This window comes from Kogia breviceps, chromosome 19, assembly GCF_026419965.1.
Source record: "Kogia breviceps isolate mKogBre1 chromosome 19, mKogBre1 haplotype 1, whole genome shotgun sequence".
Lineage (NCBI taxonomy): Eukaryota > Metazoa > Chordata > Mammalia > Artiodactyla > Physeteridae > Kogia > Kogia breviceps.
This window is the reverse complement of record NC_081328.1, coordinates 26,611,475-26,633,972: the sequence shown is the minus strand read 5'-3', so window position 1 is coordinate 26,633,972 and position 22,498 is coordinate 26,611,475. Positions and strand designations below refer to the sequence as shown.

The window sequence follows — 22,498 nt, the reverse complement described above, 5'->3', positions numbered from 1 at the left end:
CCATCTGGTCCTGGACTTTTCCTTGTTGGAAGATTTTAAATCACAGTTTCAATTTCATTACTTGTTATTGGTCTGTTCATATTTTCTATTTCTTCCTGCTTCAATCTTGGAAGGTTATACCTTTCTACGAATTTGTCTATTTCTTCCAGGGTGTCCGTTTTATTGGCATAGAGTTGCTTGTAGTAGTCTCTTAGGATGCTTTGTATTTCTGCAGTGTCTGTTATAACTTCTCCTTTTTCATTTCTAATTTAATTGATTTGAGTCCTCTCCCTCTTTTTCTTGATGACTCTGCCTAATGTTTTATCAATTTTGTGTATCTTCTCAAAGAACCAGCTTTTAGTTTTATTAATCTTTGCTATTGTTTCCTTTGTTATTTCATTTATTTCTGCTCTGATCTTTATGATTTCTTTTCTTCTGCTAACTTTGTGCTCTGCTTGTTTTTCTTTCTCAATTTCCTTTAGGTGTAAGGTTAGATTGTTTATTTGAGATTTTTCTTGTTTCTAGAGGTAGCCTTCTATAGCTATAAACATCCCTCTTAGAACTGCTTTTGCTGCATCCCATAGGTTTGGATCATCGTGTTTTCATTATCATTTGTTTCTAGATATTTTTTGATTTCCTCTTTGATTTCTTCAGTGATCTATTTGTTATTTAGTAATCTATTTTTTAGCCTCCATGTGTTTGTGTTTTTTATGTTTTTTTCCCTGTAATTGATTTCTCATCTTGTAGCGTTGTTGTCAGAAAAGATACTTGATATGATTTCAACTTTCTTAAATTTACTGAGGCTTGATTTGTTACCCAAAATGTGTTCTATCCTGGAGAATGTTCCATGCACACTTGAGAAGAAAGTGTAATCTGCTGATTTTCGATGGAGTGTCCTAGAAATATTAATTAAATCTATCTGGTCTATTGTGTCATTTAAAGCTTGTGTTTCCTTATTATTTTCAATTTGAATGATCTGTCCATTGGTGTAAGTGAGGTCTTAAAGTCTCCCACTATTATTGTGTTACTGTCAATTTCCTCTTTTATAGCTGCTAGCATTTGACTTATGTATTGAGGTACTCCTATGTTGGGTGCATATATATTTATAATTGTTATATCTTCTTCTTGGATTGATCTCTTGATCATTATGTAGTGTCCTTCCTTGTCTCTTGTAACATTTTTTATTTTAAAGTCTATTTTATCTGATATGAGTATTGCTACTCCAGCTTTCTTTTGATTTCCATTTGCACGGAATATCTTTTTCCATCCCCTCACTTGCAGTCTGTTGTGTCCCTAGGTCTGAAGTGGGTCACTTGTAGACAGCATATATTTGGGTTTTGTTTTTGTATGCATTCAGCAACCCTGTGTCTTTTGGTTGGAGCATTTAATCCATTTACGTTTAAGGTAATTATCAATATGTATGTTCCTATGACCATTTTCTTAATTGTTTTGTGTTTGTTTTTGTAGGTCCTTTTCTTCTCTTTTGTTTCTCACTTAGAGAAGTCCCTTTAGCCTTTGTTGTAGAGCCTTGTTCTCTTAGCTTTTGCTAGTCTGTAAAGCTTTTGATATCTCCATCGAATCTGCATGAGATCCTTGCTGGGTAGAGTAATCTTTGTTATAGGCTCTTCCCTTTCATCACTTTAAGTATATTATGCCACTCCCTTCTGGCTTGTGTAGTTTCTGCTGAGAAATCAGCTGTTAACCTTATGGGAGTTCCCTTGTATATTATTTGTCATTTTTCCCTTGCTGCATTCAATAATTTTTCTTTGTCTTTAATTTTTGCCAATTTGATTACTATGTGTCTCGGAGTGTTTCTCCTTGGGTTTATCCTGTATGGGACTTGCTGAGCTTTCTGAACTTTGGTGGCTATTTCCTTTCCCATGTTAGGGAAGTTTTCGACAATAATCTCTTCAAATATTTTCTTGGGTCCTTTCTCTCTCTCTTCTCCTTCCAGGACCCCTATTATGAGAATGTTGTTGTGTAATGTTGTCCCAGTGGTCTCTTGTGCTGTCTTCATTTCTTTTCATTCTTTTTTCTTTATTCTATTCTGCAGCAGTGAATTTCACCATTCTGTCTTCCAGGTTACTTATCCGTTTTTCTGCCTCAGTTATTCTGCTATTGATTCCTTCTAGTGTAGTTTTCATTTCAGTTATTGTATTGTTCATCTGTGTTTGTTCTTTAATTCTTCTATGTCGTGGTTAAACATTTTTGCATCTTCTCGATCTTTGCCTCCATTCTTTTTCTGTGGTCCTATATCATCTTCACTATCATTATTCTGAATTGTTTTTCTGGAAGGTGGCCTATCTCCACTTCATTTAGTTGTTTTTCTGGGGTTTTATCTTGTTCCTTAATCTGGTACATAGCCCTCTGCCTTTTCATGTTGTCTAACTTTATGTGAATGTGGTTTTTGTTCCACAGGCTGCAGGATTGTAGTTCTTCTTGCTTCTGCTCTCTGCCATCTGGCGGATGAGGCTCTATATTGTAATTTGAATCACATGGGGTTTACCATTTTAGTCCAGACCACCCTTCAAAGTAAATCTGCCAATCTTGAGCACGCATAGAAGATAAGTACCAAAAAATTCTTAAATAAATCATATTCAAACTCAGAAAACCAAAGAGAAAAAGAAAATCTTGAAAGAAGCTGTAGCAGGAAGGATGGAGGAGTGCTTTATCTACAGAGGAATACAGATTAGAATTACAGCAGACATCGCATCAGAGACCACCCTGCAAAAAGGGGGTGGAGTGAAATACATAATGTTTTGAAAGAATAAACCACTGACCAGAATTCTGTATCCAGAGATGTCTTCTTCAAAAATGAAGAAAAATAAAAACGTTTTCAGACAAATAAAAACTGAGGGAATTCATCAGCAGCAGACCTGTTCTGGAAGAAATGTTAAAAGAAACTTTTCAGGGTGGAAAACAATGGTATAGGTCAGGAACTCAGATCTTCATAGCATAAAAAGTACCTATTTTATTGTCTTAAAGCTTATGGAAGGCATGAACTTTGTCTTATTCTTCAGGCACCACCAGGGCTTACCAAAATGCATGCACACAATAGGTTCTGAAAGTCTGCTTGAATCGGTACATGAATGAATATTCTGGAGTTTTTATTCTTACTAGGGTATATTCAGAAAATCCAAAGGTAGCTACGGAATGATTTGTTTCCTAAAGTAAAAGGCAAGATAAGGTAGCTATGTATATCTGTAAATTTTTTTGTGTCTTAAAAACACATTAAAAGGGACAGAGCTTCAAGATGGCGGAAGAGTAAGATGTGAAGATCACCTTTCTCCCCACAAATACATCAGAAATACATCTACATGTGGAACAACTCCTACAGAACACCTACTGAACTTTGTCAGAAGACCTGAGACCCCCCAAAAGGCAAGAAAATCCCCACGTACCTGGGTAGGGCAAAAGAAAAAAAAATAAAAAAACGAGATAGAAGAATAGGGATGGGACCTGAACCAGTGGGAGGGAGCTGTGAAGGAGGAAAGGTTCCCACACACTAGGAAGGCCCTTCGCAGGTGGAGACTGTGGGTGGCAGAGGTGGAAAGCTTCGGAGCCACAGAGGAGAGCGCAGCAACAGGGGTGCAGAGGGCAAAGCAGACAGATTCCCACACAGAGGATCAGTGCCGGTCAGCACTCATCAGCCCAAGAGGCTTGTCTGCTCACCCGCCTGGGTGGGCAGGGGCTGGGAGCTGAGGCTCTGGCTTTGGTTGGATCGCAGGGAGAGGACTGGGGTTGTCTGTGTGAACACAGCCTGAAGGGGTTAGTGCACCACAGCTAGCAGGAGGGAGTCCAGGAAAAAGACTGGAGCTGCTGAAGACGCAAGAGACTTTTTCTTGACTCTTTGTTTCCTGGTGCATGAGGAGAGGGGATTAAGAGCGCTGCTTCAAGGAGCTCCAGAGATGGGCACGAGTCGCGCCTATCAGCGCAGACCCCACAGACGGGCATGAGACGCAAAGGCTATTGCTGCAGCCACCAGGAAGCCTGTGTGCAAGCACAGGTCACTATCCACACCTCCCCTCCCATGAGCCTGTACATCCCACCTCTGAAAAGGAGACCCCAAACACAGTAAGTAAAGCAAAATGAGAAGACAGAGAAACACACAACAAGTGAAAGAGCAAGGCAAAAACCAACCAGACCTAACAAATGAAGGGGAAATAGGCAGTCTACATTAAAAGGAATTCAGAATAATGATAGTAAAGATGATCCAAAATTGTGGAAATAGAATGGAGAAAATACAAGAAACGTTTAACAGGGACCTGGAAGAACTAAAGAGCAAGCAAACAGTGATGAAAAACACAATAAATGAAATTAAAATTTCTCTAGAGGGGATCAATAGCAGAATAACTGACACAGAAGAACAGATAAGTGACCTGGAAGATAAAATAGTGGATATAACTACTGCAGAGCAGAATAAAGAAAAAAGAATGAAAAGATGTGAGGACAGTCTCAGAGACATCTGGGACAACATTAAATGCACCAACATTCAAATTATAGTGATCCCAGAAGAAACAGAGAAAAAGAAAGTGAGAAAATATTTGAAGAAGTAATAGTTAAAAAGTTCCCTAATATGGGAAAGGAAATAGTAAGTCAAATGCAGGAAGCACGGAGAGCTCCATACAGGATAAATCCAAGGAGAAACATGCCAAGACACATATTAATGAAATCATCAAAAACTAAATACAAATAAAAAATATTAAAAGCAGCAAGGGAAAAAATACAAATAACTCACAAGAGAATCCCCATAAGGTTAAAAGCTGATCTTTCAGCAGAAACTCTGCAAGCCAGAAGGGAGTGGCAGGAAATATGTAAAGTGATGAAAGGGGAAAATCTTTTTGGACCACAATCCTATGAGACTAGATATCAATTACAGGAAAAAAATCTGTAAGGAATACAAACACATGCAGGCTAAACAATACACTACTTAATAACCAAGATATCACTGCAGAAATCAAAGAGGAAATCAAAGAATACCTAGAAACAAATGACAATGAAAACACGATGACCCAAAACCTATGGGATGCAGCAAAAGCAGTTCTAAGAGGGAAGTTTATAGCAATACAATCCTAGCTTAAGAAACAAGAAACATCTCAAACAAACAACCTAACCGTACATCTAAAGCAATTAGAGAAAGAAGAACACAAAACCCCCAAGTTAGCAGAAGGAAAGAAATCATAAAGATCAGATGAGAAATAAATGAAAAAGAAATGAAGGAAATGGTAGCAAAGATCAATAAAACTAAAAGCTGGTTCTTTGAGAAGATAAACAAAATTGAAAAACCATTAGCCAGACTCATCAAGAAGAAAAGGGAGAAGACTCAAATCAATAGAATTAGAAATGTAAAAGGAGAAGTAACAACTGACACTGCAGAAATAGAAAGGATCATGAGAGATTACTATAAGCAACTATATGCCAACAAAATGGACTACTGGGAAGAAATGGACAAGTTGTTAGAAATGCACAACCTTCCGAGACTGAACCAGGAAGAAATAGAAAATATGAACAGACCAATCACAAGCACTGAAATTGAAACTGTGATTAAAAATCTTCCAACAAACAAAATCCCAGGACCAGATGGCTTCACAGGCGAATTCTATCAAACATTTAGAGAACAGCTAACACCTATCCTTCTCAAACTCTTCCAAAATATAGCCAAGGGAGGAACACTCCCAAACTCATTCTACGAGGCCACCATCACCCTGATACCCAAACCAGAAAGAGACGTCACAAAGAAAGAAAACTACAGGCCAATATCACTGATGAGCATAGATGCAAAAATCCTCAACAAAATACTAGCAAACAAAATCCAACAGCACATTAAAAGGATCATACACCATGATCAAGTGGGGTTTATCCCAGGAATGCAAGGATTCTTCCATATATGCAAATCAACCAATGTGATACACCATATTAACAAATTGAAGAAGAAAAATCATATGATTATCTCAATAGATTCAGAAAAATCTTTTGAGAAAATTCAACACCAGTTTATGGTAAAAACCCTCCAGAAACTAGGCAAAGAGGGAACTTTCCTCAACATTATAAAGGCCATATATGACAAGCCCACAGCCAACATCGTCCTCAGTGGTGAAATACTGAAACTATTCCCACTAAGATTAGGAACAGGACAAGGTTGCCCATTCTCAGCACTATTATTGAACATAGTTTTGGAAGTTTTAACCACAGCAATCACAGAAGAAAAAGAAATAAAAGGAATCCAAATCGGAAAAGAAGGAGTAAACTGTCACTGTTTGCAGATGACCTGATACTATACATAGAGAATCCTAAAGATGCTACCAGAAAACTACTAGAGCTAATCAATGAATTTGGTAAAGTAGCAGGATACAAAAGTAATGCACAGAAATCTCTTGCATTTCTATACACTAATGGTGAAAAATCTGAAATGAAATTAAGAAAACACTCCCAGTTACCACTGCAGCAAAAAGAATAAAATATCAAGGAATAAACCTACCTAAGGAGAGAAAAGACTTGTATGCAGAAGACTATAATACACTGATGAAAGAAATTAAACATGAAACAAATAGATGGAGAGATATACCATGTCCTTGGATTTTAAGAATCAACAGTGTGAAAATGACTATACTACTCAAAGCAATCTACAGATTCAATGCAATCCCTATCAAACTACCACTGGCATTTTTCACAGAACTAGAGCAATAAATTTCACAATTTGTATGGAAACACAAAGGACCCCAAAGAGCCAAAGCCATCTTGAGAAAGAAAAATGGAGCTGGAGGAATCAGGCTCCCTGACTTCAGACTATACTACAAAGTTACAGTAATCAAGATACTGTGGTACTGCCACAGAAACAGAAATATAGGTCAGTGGAATAGGATAGAAAGCCCAGAGATAAACCCACACACATATGTTCAGTTTATCTTTGATAAAGGAGGCAAGAATATACAGTGGAGAAAAGACATCCTCTTCAGTAAGTGGCGCTGCGAAAACTGGACAGCTACACGTAAAAAAAATGAAATTAGAACACTCCCTAACACCATACACAAAAATAAACTCAAAATGAATTAAAGACCTAAATGTAAGGCCAGACACTGAAAAACTCTTAGAGGAAAACATAGGCAGAACACTCTATGACATAAAGCAGAGCAAGATCCTTTTTGACCCACCTCCCAGAGAAATGGAAATAAAAACAAAAATAAACAAATGGGACCTAATAAAGAAAAACTTTTGCACAGCAACGGAAACCATAAACAAGACGAAAAGACAACCCTCCGAATGGGAGAAAATATTTGCAAATGAAGCAACTGACAAAGGATTAATCTCCAAAATTTACAAGCAGCTCATGCAGCTCAATATCAAAAAGTTAACCCCATCCAAAAATGGGCAGACCTAAAAAGATGTTTCTGCAAAGAAGATATACAGATTGCCAACAAACACATGAAAGAATGCTGAACATCTTTAATCATTAGAGAGATGCAAATCAAAATTACAATTAGATATCATCTCTCACCAGTCAGAATGGCCATCATCAAAAAATCTACAAACAATAAATGCTGTAGAGGGTGTGGAGAAAAGGGAGCCGTCTTGCACTGTTGGTGGCAATGTAAATTGATACAGCCACTCTGGGGAACAGTATGGAGGTTCTTTAACAAACTAAAAATAGAACTACCATACCACCCAGCAATCCCACTGCTGGGCATATACCCTGAGAAAACCATAATTGAAAAAGAGTCATGTACCAAAATGTTCATTGCAAGTCTATTTACAATAGCCAGGACATGATAGCAACCTAAGTGTCCATCCTCAGATGACTGGATAAAGAAGATGTGGCACATATATACAATGGAATATTACTCAGACATAAAAGGAAACAAACTGAGTTATTTGTAGTGAGGTGGATGGACCCAGAGTCTGTCATGCAGAGTGAAGTAAGTCAGAAAGAGAAAAACAAATACTGTATGCTAACACATATATATGGACTCTAAAAAACTAAAAACAAAAAAATGGTCATGAAGATCCTAGGGGCAAGATGGGAATAAAGACGCAGACCTACTAGAGAATGGACTTGAGGACACGGGGTGGGGGAAGGGTAAGCTGGGACAAAGTGAAACAACGGCATGGACATATATACACTACGAAATGTAAAATAGATAGCTATTGGGAAGTAGCCACATAGCAAAGGGAGATCAGCTCAGTGCTTTGTGACCACCTAGAGGGGTGGGATAGGGAGTATGGGAGGGAGGGAGACACAAGAGGGAAGATATATGGGGATATGTGTATATGTATAACTGATTCACTTTGTTACAAAGCAGAAACTAACCCACCATTGTAAAGCAATTATACTCCAATAAAGATGTTTAAAAAAAATAAATAAAAGCAAAAAAAAAAACACATTAAAAGTCCTAGGCTAAAATTCAAACACTGGTATTCACAGGGATTCTCCCTTTCTTACAAAAATATATTCATTTGCATAGTTGCCATGAAGGGTAAAATAGCCTCCCAACATAGTGTCAGGGAGTGGTAAGCTTGTGTCTCCCACTGGGGAGCCTGCTAGAACTCTCCTCCTGCCCTTAGGTGGTGATTTTGATATTAAAGGCAGGTTGGAAGGCCAAGCAAGGACCCTCCTCCATGTGGCCCAGTTCAGTCCCCAGTTCACCCAGGTATTGGTATGGTGTTATGTCTAAAGATCCAGAATTTCCAAATCCTTCATTCCCGAAAGTGAGTTTACCGATGGTCCATATCTCATATTACCATTGAGTAGATTAAGTGGGATAACCCCTGTAAAACACTCTGCCCAGGGCCTGGTATTTAGTAAGCACTCAATAAGCATTAGCTATCAGTGTTATCTTACCTAGCACTCTGTAGTCCTTCAGGATTAAACCTGCCATATGATTTTGGAGAGACCTCAAATATTAAATCAGATTTAGTCAGCTGTCTTTCTTCATACAGTCTTGGTACACACAGCCCAGTGGCACCTGCATCTTTGACACCTGCCATTAGGTGTAATTCTCCTCAGTGAAAAATGCTTCCTTTTCCTACCATCTGAGCCTGTTACTTGCCACAGCGTGTGGGAGTTGGACAGCTTCCACAATCATACATTGGGGAGGCTTCCTGGCCCCTGAGAAATGGAAATGACCTCTTCTATGAGAAGCAAAGAAAATGCAGTGCCCACTCGAGGTGCATTTACAGGATTAGAGAGATGTGATTCATCAAGGCTGTCTTGTAGTTAGTGATGTAAATGCAGATAAGCACTATAATTGAAGAGAAAGAGTGCTGTTTTTCTTTTCTGCAATATTACAGGACTGAGGTCACTAAGGGCTGAAACTACATTCAGGAGGGAAGGGAACCAGGTCCAGAAAACTGTCTTAATTCATCCAGATAACCAAAGGTAACTCATGTGAGGTTAGAGAGATCATTATCTTTATACATAATTATCCCTTTTTCTCAGTATGTGTAGAAAATGGGGACCCACTATTCCTAAACAGAAGCTAATTGTCTTTCTCCTAAGGCATTAAAATATGTGTGGGTATAGATGTGTGGTGTGTACAATCCCTCACTCTCTCCCCATCTGTGAGCTTGAGGGGAGGAGACAGGAATGGAGGGAGTTGTTTCTCTTAAGTCCTGCCTTTCCTATGGGGCATCCATGGCACAGCACGTAAGGGTGTCAGACCTACCAGCTTGTCATTTGCTGGTTGGAAACCCTTGGTATAAAGCCACATACTTTTAGAGCTGAAACATCCTTATGAATCCAGTTTCAATTTTACCTTCCATTTCCTGTCAGGTACTTTCATGTATATCTGAGATTCCTAAACTGGGATATGCTTATCCCTGGGTTATGTCATCTGATTCAGGAGACCCTTGAAGCCTCTGGATCTCTAAAAAGATTCCCCATGTCTAACCAATAAGATTCTGTTACCATGTGGCAGTATGAGCACAGCTAAAAGCTTCACTTTTGTTTGTTTTGTTTGCTTTTTGCACTGAAATTAATCTAAGAGCCATTGGTTTAGTCTTAACAGTAGAGCCTTTAAGCGAGGTGAGGGTCAGGAATTGTTAGCTGCCGTTGTATGGAGAGTGAAGCGTGTAGTGTCACCAGCTCAAGCCCAGAACCCTCACAGAATATGGCTTAACATGAAAACAGGGAAAATCTCTTGTACCTAGGAATCTAGAAATGATCTTTTTCTGAGTAAAAGAGACTAGTATGATCTGAACCTGGTGTTTCTTCCTCCTTTCATTCTTTTGTATACAAGTTGTTTACAGAAAAAAGAAGCAGCTGGTGAAAAATTCTGTCTTGGAATTGGTAAAACGATGTGTTGTGTTTCATTACGCCCCATGTGTGTCTAAAACAGTAGTCTGAACCCTGAATGCTAGCTGCCTAGATGACACCCCCACATGGATGTTTAATAAGCACCTGAGACTCAACTTGCCCAAGGTAGAACTCTTGGTTACCACACATCCCACAAATGGATCTCCCATCTACCTGGTTGTTCAAGAAAGGTTCCAAGAGTTATCCTCAATTCTTTGCTTTCTCTCTCCCCACGCCAGTCTGTCAGCATTCCTTTTGACATTACTTCTAAAATGTGTCCCTAATTCACTGACTTCTCCCCATCCCTGTTATTACCTCCCTGTCCAATCACCATCATCTCTTATCTGCACCATTGTCTTCTAACCCATCTCCTTGCTCCCTTATGATCTATTTTCTATAAAGCAGCAAGAATCACCTTTTAAAAAGTCGTTCTCCTGTTTAAAGTCATTCATTGGTTTTCATAGCAGTTAGAATAATTTTTTTACATCTTTATCCTGGTTTACAAAGCCCTTTGGCATGGCCTCTACTACCTCTCTGACCTCAGCTCCTACCACTCTCCCCCAACACAGTTCTCTGGACTCCCTGACATTCTTTTCTGTGAGTAAAGCCATCCATCAACCTTAGGACCCCCTCCCAACAAGGAATGGGCTTTCCTCATCTTCCCATGGCTGGATCCTTCTAATATTTAGACCAAACTGTTCTGATATGTATTATCCCTCATAGAGGCCATTCCCGATCACCTGACAATATTGAACCCCTGCCCTCCAAACCCAGGCACCATTTATAACATAACCCTCTTTTATCCTACTTAAATTACCTGGAGAGTATTTAGAGCCATCACCACCACCAAAGCCTAAGGCCAAATATAAGACCCATGAGAGAAGTAGTCTCATCTGTTTTTTCACCATTGTGTCACCAAAACCACAGAGGAGGTGCTCAATAGTGGTGTTGCATGAACAGCTGTTTCTTCATATGCTGTGTAATCTCAACTTGGGAATCAATAGATTGTTTCTGCCTGCTCTGTTTTTACAGCCAACTGGACATTATAAGGCCTTTGGTGTTCTGGATGATTTCCCACTGGATCTACTTGCAGATGTCTCTAAGGACTTCAACTATAGAAAAGAGTGAGATGAATTTGTTAAAGGTGAGTGACACCTACAATTTTTAAAATCAGTTATAGAGTAGAATCTATTGGCATTTACTCTAGCCAATAGAAAGCAAAGGGTTTAATATCTACAGTGTTACATTTCATTTTAAATGTTGGCTTAAGTATCTGGAGTGCTGGGCTGAAATGTGACTTGCTCCTTGCACACTCTTAGATTTACTCTCCAGCTTGCTCTGAGGGCTACTTTGCTCTTACTGTAAGTTCATTGTCATCTCATGCACCTGGGTAGCCATGGAAGTCTTCTTGGAGGAGGTGGTGTCCAAACTTTGTTTTAGAAGTTGAATCAAAATTTTACAGACTTGACACATGTCGGGAGGTGAGAGGGTGAGGGGGTGAGTGGTATAAGGACATTCCAGACCCAGGGGACAGTGTGACTAAAGTGAGGAAGGCATGAAACAACATGAAATGTTAAAAAACTGTGATCAGTTTGGTGCTGTTGAGTTGCTGGGGTAGCAGAATCTGGAACTAGAGGGGGAGGAGGGTCCAGAGCCCCAAGGGCCTAGGCTGGCCACCCAGCAACACGTCTTAGATTTTCCCTAGAAGTGATGGAGTGTTATGAGAGGCATTAGATAGGGGCTCTTCCTGCCACTTAGAGTGGGGAGTGGCCTCTGCCATCCCAGTCACAGTGGAATAGGTACGTAGCAGCTAGCCCAGGGGCACAGAAACTCTGACAGACCCTTGCTGTGGTCGGGACTTTTGGTTGCAAGTAACCAAGCACTAACAAATGCCAGTGTAAGAAAAGGAAAAAGTGTTTTTGGTTCATGACATTGAAAATCCATGGGTGTCTGGCTTCCAGGACAGCTGCATCCAATACTTCATTTCCAGCTTGACTCTGTTTTCTTTTGTGTTGACCTCATTCTCAGGCAGATTCTTCTGTCATGGCAGAGATGCCATCAGAGGGTGCAGGCTTACATTCTAACCATGTACATAACCCCAGAGGAATAGGAACTTTCCTACTGATGCAGCCAGAGTCCCAAGGTTGGCTTTCATAGCCTCAACATGGATCATATATTTACTTCCTGGGGATGTTTATCATGGTTTTGGGTCACTTAGTGTTTTCAAATACCCTTCCTATCTAGAGGGAATTGTGATGCCACCTATTCAGGGGAGAAGCCAGACATTCTCTGTCCATCTCCCTCGCAGCTGGGTTCAGTCGTGTGCTGTAGACATTGGCAGAGCCTCTGATATGTGGTACTTGGCATCAGCAGTCCACACTATGGAGTACGGTCCAGAGACAGCTGTAGTTTGGCTTCTCTGGAGCCATCCTGAGGTTCTAACCTAACTCTGGTCCTCCTATGTCTTCTGCAAGCTACCTGAGAGCCTTTACTAAACCACTTTTTGGGCTAAACTTGCTAGAGTGGCAAGCCAAGAGTGTCTACACATGCCTTCCCTAAACTAAATCACTGTGGCCATGTCTGGCTCAATTTCCCAGCCCTGAAATTAATGCTGAGTCAGTCCTGCATAAACCGCATTGTGGAGAAGGAGGCAAAGGGTGATGCCTTGAAGAAGAATGAGATTTTGGTCCGAGAAGGAGAGAATCAAAGCTAAGCAGGAAAAAGCAGCAGATGTCCACTCCTTCCCTTCCTTTCAAGGGCATCTTCAGCCTCTTGTACCAATGGGCTGGCAAGCTCTTTACCCCGTGGTCTGCTTCTAATAGATTTTTTTTTTTTTCAAAAGCTAAATTAATTAACACATTTCCACAGTCAGCATCTCCTCAAAGGAGTCTCTTGGTTACTTCAGCGCCTTAGCTTGGCTCCTTCCCTAAATGGTTAGTTAGAAGCTTCCCACACAGCTTGGGGGGCAGAGGCTGTTCACTTCTTAGAATTTCTTTGATATCTCCCTTTGAGAGCTAATGCTATTTGCATACAATAGGATGGTGGATATTAAGAGATCTGGTCCCTATAGCTGTGATATAATGTAACATGGGAAAAAGGCAAGAAACTTAGGGTTAGCACGGTTAAGCCACTTTCTAGCTGTTTAGGAAGGACACTGCCTTCTCTGGAACTTTTGTTTCCCAACTGAACGCACTAGGCTGGGTGGCTTAGTCTCAGGACACCAGTAATATATAGAGAAGTCTAAAGAGGGGCATAAGGACACAACAGTAAAACTATTGGTACTCTAGTGACATCTGGTGGTTTCTCTGATTTTTAAACCTGAAAATTTATTTTTTAATGCCTAATTTTATTTCACTGCATTTTGCTTGAGAGTGTTGTTTGTGCTATATGACGGACAACTTTTGTTGGGTTCTTTTATTTTTACTGTGTTTTTATATCTGCTAGACACTGTCCCTGGGCAACAAGTTTTCAGTGGTAATGAATCTGCCTTTTTCTAGAATTCTGTGCCTTATAAGGTCAGTGGTTTATCATTCCCTATGAGATCATCATAACAAAGCTTCTTGTTAATTGAAGCCAAATAGGTTTCCAGATGCAGTAACTTCTTTTGTTCTCCTTAGAACTTTATGAAAGAGAATGCAACAGAGAGGCAGTGGTCTACTGGGAAGTGGAGAGCCCTTCTCCCAAGTTCAACAGAGATGTATCCTTTCCAGAGAGGCACCATGACTCAGCTTTCAAAGTGTTTCTGTGCCCTGTGACCGTCACCCAATGGTGGTATGTCCAGCAGGTGTGGACAATATCGTCTTTGACTCTTGCAGAGGCATCTGCTAACAGCTGTTGCTTCCTGTGTGGCTTTCAGAGACCTCAGAGTGTGGTTTCCAGGCCTGGCCACGTGCAGCATCTGTAATTGTGGTCATGGGAAGGCAGATAATACCTTCCTGAGAAGTTTTCTAGGGATTGAAATTGTTGGGACACAGAATTGGGGACCTGAAAGCAACTTTTCATAAAGAGTATTCAATACAATCTCTCAATCTATAGTGGAGGAAGTAGGGACCCAGAGAGGCAATGTGACAGAGTCCCACACTCAGGTGGTTAGCAGCTGACTGGGGGCTGGGACTCAGGCCCCACATTTCCAGCTCCCTCCACCTTCCCTCCTCCTCGCATATTGGATCTGGACACTGTGTGTATGTTTCTTCCCCTCGGTTTCCTCGATTATGATATGAAGCAGTTGAATGGATGTGAGGAATTTTAGCTGACACTCCAAGACTCTATGAGGTCCCATTAGAGCCAGCCTGGGGGTGTTTGATGGACGTTTTCTGGGTGGGCAGATGGGGTAGAATATAGGCGGGGACAGGTGAGATTTCCACTCCACTGTTCTCTTCAATCTTAGCAGCTGAGTGTTCTACACACTGAATTTCCATAAAGGATCCTTTTAACAAAGGGTCTGTTGGATTAAAAGAGCTGGGAAACCACTGAACTGGATGATCACTGGAATCTTTTCTAGCTCTAACATTCTGTAAGTCTGTATATTCCTAAATAATTGTTCTTTAGAAAGTGAGGGGGCATGGGGGTGGTTTGTGGGTATTGTTTCTGTGTGTTTTGTGTGTATGTGTCTACCCTGGCCCAGCTAGATTACAGACTCTATAAGGGATTGTTTTTGGCCAAGTTCCCACAGACTGCTAGATACATGTGGTAGGTAATTCAAGATTGTGGTAGATTTTATATGGTTTTCTCTCCTCCTGCCAACAACTGTGCAGGGTAGGAGCCATCATCCCCATCAGTCAGGGAAGGAAACTGAGGCAAAGGGAAGTTCAGAATCCTGCTCAGATTCTCATCAGGTTCTCACCACTAGTGGGCAGCAGAGGCAGGCCTGGGCCCAGGTCCAGCTGTGACCAGAGAAGGTGATCTGGACCAGGGCAACACCACTCTCTGACCTCACAGGGCCACTCCTGGGGGGTGTTCTCAGTGGACACTTGGGTCTGCTTGAAGTCTATTTCATTGGCTTTCCAATGCCACACAATCCCATAATGAGTTTCTTAGTCTTTGTGTATACACGTATGTCACATATATACACAAATAGACTATCTGCAGTTCCTGGGGGAGGGGCAGCCCACCGTGGGTGCTGTAGAGCCTCCGAGCTGGCCTGGGGCTGTGGTCGTGGCTATTGTAGTAAGTGTAACTGTGTTAAACTTAGAGTGAGTTTTTGGATGATTTTAGGCTTTAATTCCTTCTATTGTGAAATCTAAAATTCTGCCATTGAAAAGTTTAATGAACACATTAAAGAGTTGAGCCCTGTACAGCCGTGAAAGTCTCACCAGGTTTTGGAGCCTGATCTGAGTTCAGATTCAGGTTACATCGCTTCAGCTGGGTTTTGGGATCTTCAGCAAGTTTCTTTACTTCTCTGAGCCTCAATTTTGTCATCTGTAAGATGGAGATACTTATGGAGTGGAGGATTCACAGGGACTTCCTCAGGATCCATACTGATGCTGCATGTTAAGCACATGATGTATGTACATGGTAAGGGCTCAAAAAGTGGTGACTCCTGGTGTTTCTCAGGATCGAATTATCTTCCCTATAATAGCACCATAGACATAGTGGTCATTCTGTGAGTATTTATTGAGATGAAATGGCTTTGTTATTCTTGGTGACCCAGAACAAGTGAGGACATCTGCCTACTAAATATTCAGGTATTCATGTGTCTTCCTATGATCTGCAGGTGTAAATAACCTTGCCTGACCATCCTCTGTGCATAGAGGTCAGTGATTGGGGCTTAGGGGGAGGACAGAGAGAAATGGCCCCATTGGGGCAGTGTGACCCCCCTTCCCTACATAAGGGCTGAACCTCAAAAGAGTTGAGTAACTTACCCAGGATCCCACAGCTGATAAGTGACCAATCCTCTGAAATGTTATTGCCATCTTGGAGAAGGGAGAAGTGGGTTTCCCACATAATTAAAGCAGCGAGGAACCATTCACAGGTGGGTAACACACGCTCTCAAATGAGAACACCAGGTGGGAGGAGCTGCGGTTTTGCAGGGCAGGTCGGCAGACAGGGCAGGAAGTGAAGTAACAGTGCAAGGGAGCAAATGCCAAGTGGAGGAACAGAATCATCTCCCTTTGCTTCTGGCTTGCGGGCTTCTGCCCGTCTGAGATGCTGGCCTCGGTGTCATGCCTTGACTGGCGGTGTGGTACGTCTCTGTGTATCAGCAGCAGGAGCTGGACTTTAAGGACAGAAGATCCATGTGATCCTGGCCCAGAGCACCTCCATGCCGCAGTTTCCAGAGAAGTCGGGCGTGATCCAGGTGAGGCAGTTCAGAGGCTGGCGATCCAGAGCGGTGGCAAGAGGGGGAGCAAAGGTAAAATGAGGGCACGTGTTGGCGCACCAGCCAGGACCACCCAGTGAAGGCCAGGCTGACTGCAAGGCACATAAAATGCAGGATGCTGGGGCTTCCCTGGTGGCGCAGTGGTTGAGGGTCCGCCTGCCGATGCAGGGGACACGGGTTCGTGCCCCGGTCTGGGAGGATCCCACATGCCGCGGAGCGGCTGGACCCGTGAGCCATGGCCGCCGAGCCTGCGCGTCCAGAGCCTGTGCTCCGCAATGGGAGGGGCCACAACAGTGAGAGGCCCGCATACCGGAAAAAAAAGAAAAAAAAAAAATTCAGGATGCTTTATTCCCTGAGGTCAGGGACTGGGCACGGGTGCAAAAGAAACAAGGGAGACTCAATTCACCCCAGAAGCTTGGCTACAATGCAGCGTGGATGTTTAAATCTGATCAATTCATTCTTTACCGACTCTTGCATTGTTCAGATGAAATCAGAACATCCAAGTGAACCAGAAGGTTTAGAAGCTCACTTCAGGCTGGTCCTGTCCATGCACACACCAGCCAAGCGGGGGCAGGAGGGCTAGTGGGACCATCTCTGAGGAGGCAGCTCCTGCTCAGCAAAAACCCAGGGACTCAGGACCTGCCTGCCTTGAGTTCCAGCCTCTGGAGAGAGGCTGGGAGGGGTCCATGTGGCCACCTGCTGGACTGGAATGGGTGTGGCCTTGAGGCTGTGGCAAAATCTGAACTTAGTTGTGACGTGTGTTAGATCTGCCGCCTTGGGCATGTCACCCCACTCTTCTGAGTCTCCATTTTATCATTTATAAACTGGGGTTCAATTTTATCAACTCCTTAGGATTGAGATGATTAATGAGAGGAATAATAAAATGAGAGACTATATCCAAGTCTAGCACTTGCCAGGCGTTTAATAAATATCAGCAGAATGTGCCTTGTCTGTTTTCCAAAATGTTTATGTGTAAGTCTCCCGTAAGGCAAGGCAGAGGGGCGAGTCCACTTGAATTCCGTGTTACCTCCCTCCTTACTTTCTGGGCCTGGATATGAAGGTGGAAGGTTTACAGTGTCTGTACTGTATCTTTCTAATATTTTTCCTCCTTCTGAATTGTCCTTCTTTTCCCTCTCTAGTTTTCATGTATTACCTTGATAACCTGGATTGCCCAGTTCTGAACTGACTCTTTAAGTGGGCTGCCGAGGTGAGATCCCAGGAGGCAGGAGGGGAAGTGTGTTTGACCAATGTTGACTTAACCTGTGGGGCTGTCAGCCTGAAGAGCCGCACTGTCTTAGGCCTCATGATGCTCCTTTATGAAGCAACTCTGTTGAGTGACTGTGGTTAGGACTGGGGTTGCCAATACCCAGGATGGAGGCTGGAACAAAAGACAAAGAATGTGTAGGAGGAATACCAGCCCCTCCTTGCTTTGCCCCAAGACTCTACCAGGATCCCTCTCTGGAACCTCCAGACAATAGCCTGCTCCTTGTAGGAACAATGGTGCCTGTGGACCCTGTATCTGCTTATGAAGGAGTTAGGCCAAACTGGCTCAGGAGACAATCAGACATGTCCAAGCCTGGGGAAGGCTCCCGGTTTTTTACGGTTATTTATTTATTTATTTTTCTGTAAGGAGAGAGAACTGCAGTGGTACTCAGATCACTAGGGACTGCCTAAGGCCTGGAATCATGGCGACCATTCCGTCTGTAAGTAAGGTCCTACTTACTGGCTGGAAGCCTCACCAGTTCCCTGGGAGAGTGAAAAAGCACATAGGCTTTGAGTCAAACATCATATGTTGAATCCTGGCCCTGCTTCTAACTGGGTAATCTAGGGAAGCCATCAATTTCTTCCCTTTTAAAAACGGAGATGGATATTCTCACCCTGTAGGGAAGGAGTAAATAGAACAATGTTTGGGGAAAGTCTTGGGCAATGTTCAACACTGACTAAAGGATGACATATCCTGCCTCTTAACCCCAATTCTTACCCTTTTCTAATGCTATAAAGCAAGTCCTTTCTCTCATTTCTTTGGAAGAATCCCACCACCCAATCCAATCCAATTGCCTGTTTTTAATTTTTTTCTTTTCAAAACATGATGTCTCAGAAATATCTTAGCTTTTTTTTAGCAAAAGCCAAAATATACAGCAAGGTCTTATAACACTGGCCCCTGACATCCAGCCTTACCTGTGCCCTGTGTCTCACATTTTGTCATCATCTGTGGCAACATTCTATGGATATCTGTTTAGGGGCCCTATATTCATATTTATTACTCCCAAAGCCATCTTCCTTTACCTTTGCCACATCCCAAAGAATCAGGAGTAATCGCTGTGGGGACATAGAAGTGACAGTCTTCTTTCCTTTGTAGAAAGGAGTTCCTACCTACTTGAAAAACATGGTGAATACCTGTCATAACTATCCCAGGAGATCCTAAGAGAGAGAATCGGGAGCTCTGTGTCCATGGAATGATGTCTCCGGACGTGCCACAACTACTGATGCTCAGCCTGCCTTTCCCTTTTCAGTCCTCAGTGGCCTGCATGCTCTCCATCACCTTATCCCCAAGCATGTTTGCCTGACTCCTGCCTTCCTTTCCCACTCTCCCCACCCCAGTACCCACTGCCTTCTTCCACTGTTGAATGTGGCTCAAATCAGGGAAACCTTTGCTTGTTTATTTTTTAAAAAGGGAGTCCTCAGTAGGGAACAAAGTCATTTCATTGTACCATTCGAGAGGGGTCATGTGTGGAGCACTGATAACTGGCTCCTTCCCACATGTGAGTTCTTGCAACCCAGGAGGGTGATTCCCTGCTGAAGTTGCTTTGCCTTCAGACCTGACTCTCAGTGCACCCAGACTGGAAGACTCATGTCCATTCGCCTAATGCTTTGCTGACTTGATTTGCATGATTTGAGATGAGAATCCACTGTCTGTCCCCATTCCTATTTGTGGAGGATCACAAGCTGTTTTGATATGAAACTATTTTGAAAAGCATTGCAGGCCTGACCAAGCACACAGTGTGATAACATTTTTTTCTCATCATCCATGTCTGGGTTTTTCTTTTTCCCGTATGCCACTGGGGAAAGCTGTCCATACCTCACTAGCTCAGCATTTTACTGGACACTGAGGCATCAAGACAGCTCTGGCAGTTACCAGAAGGAAATAAAATATTACTTTTTATTCAAAAGATAATAACTGAGTTTTACTTCAGTAACAGGTATGCATGCTTTTTTGTTTGTTCAGTTCTCTCCCGTTAGAATCTTTGTCTACATGGGGTCTGGCAGTCATCAAGGGCTTGTTCTAGGTTCTCCATGTTCAAGTTATTGCTAATCATTCCTGGCTATTCTTACTCTAAAAAATGATTCAAGGAGGAAAATTGTTCACCAGTAGTCACCTCAGCTGACATGTTGATGCCTGTGCTCTCCTGTGGCTGCTTTGCTCCCACCAGCACCTGAGGTGGCTAAGTTTGGTGAGAGGCAGACCTGGGAGGCAGCCCTAGACAGTGGAATCTCAAGGTCTTACTCATGGACTTGAGCATAAAAAGGAATCTCAGGCTCCCTTACATGCAAGGCCAGGTGTAGAGTAGTCTCAGGTAGAGAATGGTACAGGTGCTTAAACTGACATTAGGAATCAGCTCTGTTCTTCTTCAAGTTATCTATGATATTAGGCTGTTTTTGATTGCAGGATGGCTGCTAAGAGAAAAATGTAGGCCTGCATCTTCCCAGGTTCATGCCAAGTCAAAAAAAGACAGCATTTCTTTCCAGTTGATCCCAAACTATCCCATGGTTCCCTTGAAACCATGTGGCAATCTCTGCTCTTTGCCCTAGTCATTGTGATCACATGTATAGAATTATGCAAAAAAGTGAATACTTCATAAATTTATCATTAAAATATCACTATCAGTAATATAGCTGGAATCTTAGGTAAACTAAATCTAAATGTCTCATGTAATAAAGGTCATGTTGACATTTTATGTATAGTCATTGAAACACAAGCACTAGGATTACAGTCTTTGAGCAAAGAACCAACATAAAATAATGGCATGCAAACCATAGCTTTAAACACTGTTTGATAATCTGCTAAGAAAACTGAGAATACTAAGAATTCTCAGTGTTTAGCTAAGGCAGTTTACAAAGTCATGTAGCTTGCTATAATTAGTAGAGTTAAGACCCTTTCACATTCATGCTTGCTAATTTGGAGAAAATAGTCCTACACAGCATTGATACATGAGATTACCTGGGAAACTGAGAACCCATGAGTCAATAGTAAATGCCAGAGGCCCAAAAAACATAGAACTGGTGCTCTGGAGGTTGCGCTGGATTCTTCAAGGTCTACCTCTCTGCAGGGGCTGAAAGTATCATTGGAATTTGAAAGGTATAAATATATTATCATTCTCCTAGCACTTTGTTTCACTTATTTCCCAATGTCTGTCTCTCTGAATAGACAATAAGATCTTTGTGGATAGAAACCCTTCTTTCACTTTGATTACTGCCCCCTAAGGAAGTGTATCTTAGGCACTCAATTGGTAACTAAATGAGTGACTTTAATGATTTGGAGAAGGTTGACCAGGTGACACACACCCAGAAGGCTCAACCCATCCAGATATAGAGGTTTGATTTCACTATATTTAATTTTACTTTAATGTTTAATAATTTAATTCAATCCAGCTTATTTCCCCAAGTCATCATTTTAGGGGCTCCAGATTCCTCAGGTTCCCATTGGTCTTTCCATGAGAGCACCAGGTCCTTTATTTGTTAAGGGGTGGCTTTGTTGGTGTGGCTGTGGGTTAGACTTTAATGTTATGGAAATGGCACAGTCTGGACTGAGTTCTGCTGTGATTGGTCAGATTTCAGGATTTTCACGATGAAAGTAGCACTACTGTTAGGGCTAAATTTTTTCCAGAGGCAAATTATTCACGCTGCATAACAGTTCAAAGTTAATGACAACCTTGGAACTGAGGAATTCCAGCAGAGGGTCACGTCCTTGAATATGTTCCTATTTCACAATGAGGGTCCTGGCCTGGCTCCCTGGCTGAGATTCCTCTCCCAGAATCCCCACCTCTACTGCCTGCCCTTCAATCCTCCTGCTTCCCAGCTGGGTTTGAAAGAGAGAGAAAGCAGGAAGAGCCCATTTGGTTCTCATGTTTCTGGTAGCACCATGCAGTCGGCTCAGAGAATTATCTTTAAAAGTTTTAAGATGTGTGTTCATTTCACAGATATTTCTCAATGGTCTGGTGTCCATCTGGCAAGGGGACAGGCATGGCAGTTCCTGTGATGAGTTGGACAGGCTTGAGGTCTGCACTCAAGGAGCTTATGACTCAGTGAAGAAGACACAGTGGACAAACTGTTGAATAGGTGATGAGTTGTGAGAATGGGAAAGTAAAGGAGGCTAGAATCTAAACCTGGGGGCACTAACCAAGTCTGAGGGATCATGGGAGTGCATGTTGGATTTGGCTGGATGAAGATTGGAGAAGAAAACTTCCACATGGAAGCAACCACTTCCATAAAACCCCTCAGGCAGGAGAACCAGTCACATCTGAAGAACTACCAAAGGCCAGTAGGTCTGAGCAATGAAAATGAAGGAAGGCATCTCACATGTGGCTGAAGAAGGAGGCAGTGAGGCCGTGGGAGACCCTGAGAGCTATGGCAAGGATTTTGAACTTCATACCCAGAACACCAGTAAGCTTTGAAGGATTTTAAACTGAGCAGTGACCTGGTAAGCCACATTCATTCCTAACTGCAGCTCATTTTCCTCCATGGTTCTTCACCATCTCTAACATTCCTCCACCATGGCATGGGGGTGCTCTCCAAGATGCTCTAAGACTTGTCATTTTGAATCCTTCTCACTCTGAGGCAGCACTCTGAGTAGCCCACATCCAAACCTAGTTTCTAAAGTGGAGCATCAGTCTCTGAAGTTTAACCAGAAAGCAGGG

At 42.2% G+C, this 22,498-nt stretch overlaps 1 protein-coding gene across 1 annotated transcript in view; it reads left to right on the top strand.

Annotated features, from left to right (window-relative positions):
• Positions 1 to 19,579, top strand: part of PCTP (phosphatidylcholine transfer protein) — a 29,909-nt gene extending 10,330 nt beyond the window's left edge. Inside the window, 6 exon segments of the mRNA XM_067021531.1 lie at positions 11,300 to 11,411; positions 13,885 to 13,964; positions 16,450 to 16,483; positions 16,486 to 16,569; positions 16,572 to 16,616; positions 17,723 to 19,579. Of these exon segments, the coding sequence (XP_066877632.1) occupies positions 11,300 to 11,411; positions 13,885 to 13,964; positions 16,450 to 16,483; positions 16,486 to 16,569; positions 16,572 to 16,616; positions 17,723 to 17,769 (402 nt within the window). The 3' untranslated portion in view covers positions 17,770 to 19,579.
• Positions 19,580 to 22,498: the final 2,919 nt, after the last annotated feature.